Genomic DNA, 7,003 nt, shown 5'->3' with positions numbered 1-7,003 from the left:
TGGTTCAGAAGATGAGCACCCACAGCAGAGGGCTGCTTTCGGGGTTGACGGGAATGGGGGCGAGGGCAAAAGCAAAGGAATCCAGGAGCACACGGAGGGTCTGGCCAGAGGGGACAGGACAGCAGGCAGTTCTAGGGGTCCCAGGCAGCTCTGGTGCTGAAAGGGAGAGACGCCAGCCAGGAGTACTCTGACACTCTTCAGAAATGGAGAAACAAGGCTACGTGAGTCCTTCACCCCTGGACCGGTCTTGCACGGAGTGCAGAGGAGGGCTTCCAGCTGAAACAGACACGCTAATGGACAACATGAAAACATGCAGAGCGTGGCACACTGGAAAAACTGAAAATTTACATCAGGTACAGAAACTCTACAAAGAACAGAGTATTAAACACTTACTTATAAAAGCTAAAGAAAAAGCATTAAAAATGACTAGAGCTACTGAAATGTGTTAAAAATAGCATAACAGGTAAACTGGGATGTCACAAACAAAAAGGGAAGAGTAAAGGGGGAGCCTTTAGAGGTGAAGAAAGCTAAGCTGCTAACAAAATGGGCTGTTTTACCTGTCGTATGTCAGCCTCATGGTAACCACAAGCACAAATCTATAGATCTGATACATTTAAAAAAGGGAAACGGAGCATACGCCATGGAAAACCTCCAATTTACAAAGGCAGACAAAAACGGAGGGAAAAGAGAAACAGTGGAAATACAAAACATCCCAGTCAAGTGCACATGGAACACTCTCCAGGACAGACCAGATGACAGACACAAGACAAGTCTCAGCAAATTTTAAAAGATGAAGTCATCCCATTTTTTCTGACCACAGTGGTATGGAATTAGTAATCAGCAAGAAGAGGAAAGCTGGGAAATCTACACGTATGTGGGAGGTAAACAACACACTTCTGAAAAACCACTGGATCAGAGAACTCAAAAGGGACATTTTTTAAAATCTCGAAAGAAAGGAAAATGTGAATACACCATACCAACACCTATGGGATGCTGCGATAGTAAGCGTAAGAGGGAATTTTGTAAAGATGTGTATACATACTAAAAAATTAGATCTCAAAACTAACTTTATACCTCACAGAACTAGAGGAAGAACAAATTAAGCTCAGATTTAGCAGAACAGAGGAAATAATAAAGAGAAGACTGGAAACAAATTGACAAAGACCAGAAAAACGATACGCTCAACAAAACTAAGCTGGTTTTCTTAAAAGATAAAACTGACAAACTTTAGCTACAGAAAGAAGACTCAAATATATAAAATTGAAAGAGGAGCCAATACAACGGACACAACACAAACGAGATCAAAAGTGACTACTATGAACAATTAATTACATGGCAACAGACTAGATAACCTAGGAAAAAATGGATACATTCCTATAAACACATAACCTGCCAAGACTGAACCAGGAGGAAACAGAAAATCTGACCATACCGATAAGGAGTTAAAAGATTGAATCGATAATCAAACACCTCCCAATACAGAGAATCCAGAACTGGACAGCTTCACTGGCAAACCCTTTAAAACACTTGAAGAATTCGTGTCAATCCTCCTCAAACTCTAACAAAAAATTGAAGAGGAGGAACAATTCCAAACTCATTCAGCAAGACCAGCATTGCCCTGACACCAAAGCCAAATAAGGCCACTTCGAGAAAAGAAAACAAGATTGGCATCCCTGATGAGCACAGGTGCAAAAAATCTCAACGAAACATTAGCAAACCAAACTCAAGAACACATTAAAAGGATCACACACCATGACCGAGTGGGACCTACCTTTGAGATACAAGGATGGCTCAACATACACAAATCGATAAACATAGTACATTAACAGAATGAAAGAAAATCACATGATCATCCCAACAGATGCAGAAAAAGCATTTGATAAAACACAACACCCTTTCATGATAAAAAAAAAAAAAAAGACTGAGTATAGAAGGAATGTATGGAGCTCAACATAATAAAGGCCATATAGGACAAACCCATACCTAACATTATACTCAATGGTGAAAAACTGAAGTTTTCCCTCTAAGATCAGGAACAAGACAAGGATGCCCGCTCTCACCACTTCTATTCAACATAGTAGTGGAAGTCCTAGCAACAGCAATTAGGCAAGACAAAGAAAAGGTGACCAAACTGGGAAGGATGAAGTAAAATTGTCATTATTGGCAGGTAATGTTATTTTCTATATAGAAAATCCCAAAAACTCAATTAAGTAAAGTTGCAGGATATAAAATCAACATAGGGACATCAGTTGCACTTCTATACACTAAAAAACGAACATTTTAAAAATTAAGAAAAGTATCCCATTCACAATACCATCCAAAATCAAAACTATCCAGAAATAAATTTAGCCAAGGGAATAAATAGAAGATCTACATTACAAAAACTATAAGACTGTGCTGAAATAAATCAAAGAGGCACAAACAAATGGAAAGACCTCATGTTCATAAATCAAAAATTAATAGTTAAAACGTCCATACTACACAAAGCCATCTATAGGTTCAGCGCAACCCCTATAAAATTCCAATGGAAATAGGAGAAACAATCCTAAACTCTGTACAGAACCACAAGACTCTTAATTGCTAAAGCAATCCTGAGAAAGAATAAAGCCAGAGTCATCACAATCCTGACTTCAAACTATACCACAAAGCTACAATGATCCAAATAGCACGGAGCTGGCATAAAGCAGACACGCAGACCTACAGAACTGAACAGAGAGCCCAGAAATCAATCCCCACGTGTACAGTCAACTGATACTCACCAAGGAAGCCACCAACACCCAGCGGAGAAAAGAGTCTTCTACCAACGGGGCTAGGAAAACTGGGTAAATACGTGGAGAACGCACCATGCACAAAAATCGACATGAAACGGATCAGACTTAACACCTGATGCCATTAAAATTTCTAAAAGAAAACATAGGCAAGAAGCTCATTAACGTGGGCCTCAATGATTTTTTGGCTATGACACCAAAAGCACCAACAAGATGAAAAGGCAGCCTGCAGAATGAGAGAGAGGTCCTGTGAGCCAGTATCAGACAAGAGGTTAATACCCATCCAAATATATAAAGAACTCATACAGCCCAAAACAACAAAAAAAATCCAATTAAAAAATGAGCAGAGGAACTGGATCAACATTTTTCCAGAAAAGACATCCAGATGGCCAAGAGGTACACGAAAGGATGCTCAACATCACTAATCATCAGGGAGATGCATATCGCACCCACAGTGAGATGTCCCCTCGCACCCGTCTGAATGGCCATCATCAAAAAGGTGAGCGGTAACAAGTGCCGGCAAGGAGACAGAGAAAAGGGAGCCCTCATGCACTGCTGGCGGGATTGTAAGTTGGTGCAACCGCTACGGAAAACACCACGGAGGTTAAAAATGGAACGATCTTAATCCCACTTCTCGGAATACACCCAAAGGAAATGAAACAGCCTCTAGAAGAAATCTGTGCTCCCCCATGTTCACTGAAGCGTTTGTTATTCACGGCCACACGGACATGGAAGCAACCTGAGTGCCCATCAATGGATGACTGGGTGAAGATGTGGCACATACACCATGGAAAACTACTCACCGTAAAAAATAATGGAATCTCACCATTTGTGACAACAAGGATGCTGAGTGAAATAAGTCAGACAGAAAAAGACAAATACCATGTGATCTCACCTACATGTGATATCAATCCTAAAGAACAAAATAAATGAATATCGACAACAAAAAAAACCCAGACAGACCCACAGATACAGAGAACAAACTGGTGGTTGCCAGATGGGACGGGGGTTAGGGGAAGCTGGGTAAAAATGGTGAAGGGAGTAAGAAGTACGAACTGGCAGACTAAACACAGTCACGGGACGTGAAGTACATGCAGCAAAGGGAATGTGGTCAGTAATACTGTAATAACTGGGTGGTTAGTCAGGTGGTTACAGACTAACCAGAGTATCACTTCATCAATTACGTGTCTAACCACTAAGCTGTACATGTGAAACATAAAAAATATTGAATATCAACTTTAATTGAAAATAAAATAAAAATAAAGCTATAATGAGACAGTTATAGTCCTAGCGGACTGGCAGACACGTACCTCTGACACCACCAAGCACCGACACAGCTGGTGAGAGGAAACCCTCGGAAAATGTCTTAGCAAGCGCTCTTAGACATTCCTCCAGCTACGCGGCACCCAGCCCTATGTATGTGCCCTGGAGAAACGAGTGTGTGTACAGAAGTGTGTAAGAACATCCACAGTGTCACTGTTTAACATCCTGAAACTCTGAAAAAATTAACCACCAACAGAAGAATAGCCCATTGTAATATAATCATAATTTTGCAGTGAAAACCATCAACACGACTGGATCCCAGAAAAAATGGCTAGTGAAGGCTCGAAAACGAGAGACCTTTTTTTTAGGGCAGCACCTGGGAGTAGAAGCTATAAGGAAAAACAATGTAACATGATCATGGAAGGCTCAGGTCTGGGTGCTTCTAATCCATTTATCTAGCTGGTGGTTATCCAAGTTTTTCCTTTATAACTCAAATTGCATATGTTATATCCACTTTTCTAAATTCACAATTTCTAAAACTTCTAGGTAAAGTCCCAGTTGTGATAACAAAAGCTTGTAGAATAGTACATTCGTGACTGAGAAGTACGTCTTAAGAGTCATGAAAAAACATTGACAAATTCAGCGTAACAAGGAAAAACATGCATATGACAAACACAAACCGAAGAGCTGAACGCAGACTGCGACAAGACACTGGCAGTGCTTCTAACTGACAAACGCTTGGGACACAGAATCATTAACTTCGAAAAAGAGAAACACACTGCACCCCAGAGTTTTCAGTGGGCAAAAGAAGTGAACAGCAAGTCACAGAAGAGGACACCGAAGTGCCCGCTGCACACACGCAGATGCCCGCGTGACCTCGCCAGTCGGTGACCAGGGGAATGCAGCTTCAGTTACACTACCCACCACCCCACGCCCATCGGATGAGCCTGACTTGCAGTATCAAGGGCTGGAAAGCAGGCGGCTCATTCTGCCGATGGACAAAGGAACTGGTGAGACGACTGGACTGGCGAGCCCAGGGCGACCTCCCCCTGTGCGGACCTGCTGTGACCACGACGTCCCGCTCCAACAGGTCCCAGAGACGCTCCCCAGCCCGTTCGTTCTGTTGATCGAGTGCCCCGACGGGGCAACAGCTGGCAAGTGTACGTGGGACACACATCACCACCAAGCCGGGAACTAGCGTGGTGACTGAGGAGCACACTGTAGACACACGTAAGTACGAAACGTACCGTACTGATCATGGACACGACACGGTGACAACGAGAATGAGAATTTGTGCTGTGACGGCAGAAGTCAGGCTGGGGAGCAGGACACACGGGCTTCAACTAGAGTCACAACGTTTTATGTCTTAAGCTGGGTATAAATTCTCTAAGTTCCTGAAATGTTTCCTAAAAAGATCACACAACTCCTTACCTTGTGTGGGCGAAGTGTTTTTCTTGTGTTTTTCTAGCTGGGTTCCTGAAGAATTCTGACTCTTTTGGATTCGAATTGATGAATTCTGTAGTAGGAGAGAACAGAATATGAAATTGGTGCCAGTCTACACAGTAGTACAATGAACAAACTAACAGAACTCAGCATCCGATGAGAATGCATTAAGTTTGCTCATTTGTTGTTTTCATTCATCACTAGGCTAGAGTGAATAAGCTGCTGTGTAGGAATGCACAAGCACGCACACACGCATACACGCAGCCTGTGGAAATGCATTCGTCCCGCAAGTAAAGGCCTGGCAGGCAGCGTAAAGCAGAACAGTCTCTGAGACTGTTGGCAGGTGAGCCAGAGGGGAGGGCGGGGCCCCGGGCCCTCGTCTGGCTCCAACGAGCCCCAGGTCTTGCTGGGAAGACCCCTGGAAGCTGTCCCCTCGCAGGGATGGAGCTGTCGCCCTCAGAGCTCAGACTCCAAACCTAGGGCTCAGGTACATGTCCGCCAGGCTCCCATCACCACTTCCAACCAAAATCTCTCTCGCCTCCCAAGCCCCAGCACCGCCTCCCCTCCTGCCAGACAAGCGGGTCTGAGGCCGCAGCCTCTGTCCCTGGCCCTCCCTCCGGCCTCGGCCATGCTCTCCCATGAACAGGCTCCAGAGCTGGTCATTACCGCTACCCGCAGCATCAGTAACTCTGAACTCTGCCCTTCAGAGCCCTTGAACCCAGGACGTGGAGCGTTCTACAAACTAATGAGACGGGTCTACTCAAAAGGCAGTGCTGTTTAATGCTCAAGCATCAGGAGTGAGATGCCACGACTTCTGCAATTACCTGCAGATGGTCCAGCCACCTACCTCCACACGAACACAGCAGAACGGTCACAGTGGCTGAACCAGGCGAGCAGCCAGGTGTCCGTCGCACTGTTCTAGTTCCAGTTTGGGGAACCTGGCTGAGGAGGAGAGCGAGTCCTCCTTCCAGCTGTCACCGTCCCCCAGCTCATCCCTCTAGCACCCTGACCCCACACTGCTCACAGCCGCAGGGCCTGCGATTCATGGGTCCCTGTCTCTGTCCCTCACAGCGTGGAGCCTCAGCCCTTCTCTGCAGCTGAGATTTACAGGCCACTGCCGTCGCTCTCGTCACTCTGCCAACTCTCCTGCCCCTCTCTCTGCAGTGTCCCCGATGTCCGCTCTCCACCACCCCATACCCAGAAAGCAGAACAGGGAAACGGTGCAAGCCATTGCCCCTTGAACGTGAGCCTGTCCTGCGAGGGCCCCCAGCGTACCTGGAAGCAGGCCGGCCCCCTGCCCCACCCCTTCCACACCTTGTATGGCCATGGCAGACTTCCTCCCCGTCCTCAAACCCAACTGCCCCTTCCCATCCTCGCTGCCAGCGCTGACCGGTCTTCCCGCTTCCCAGAGGAAGCTGACGCCTCTGGAAGGAACACCCTGCCAGGGGTGCCCACATCGGTGCTGGGTGCAGCCCGCCATCCATGCCCAAACCCCACCCCACCTGTGACGCTGCACCAACCTTCCTGCT

The 7,003-nt window shown here is 45.8% G+C and overlaps 1 protein-coding gene across 6 annotated transcripts in view; it reads right to left on the bottom strand.

The window, feature by feature from the left end:
* The window catches only part of CENPJ (centromere protein J), a 39,305-nt gene that overhangs the window by 5,730 nt on the left and 26,572 nt on the right, over nt 1–7,003 (bottom strand). For all 6 annotated transcript variants that reach the window (XM_015592421.2, XM_006915838.3, XM_015592419.2 and 3 more), the window contains exon 11: nt 5,463–5,547. In XM_015592421.2, the coding sequence (XP_015447907.1) occupies nt 5,463–5,547 (85 nt within the window). The remainder of the gene's footprint in view (nt 1–5,462; nt 5,548–7,003) is intronic.

Source organism: Pteropus alecto, unplaced genomic scaffold (genome assembly GCF_000325575.1).
Source record: "Pteropus alecto unplaced genomic scaffold, ASM32557v1 scaffold16, whole genome shotgun sequence".
In the NCBI taxonomy this organism is placed as follows: Eukaryota; Metazoa; Chordata; class Mammalia; order Chiroptera; family Pteropodidae; genus Pteropus; species Pteropus alecto.
Note: the sequence above shows the minus strand (reverse complement) of the source record. Positions and strands in the feature narration are given on the sequence as shown.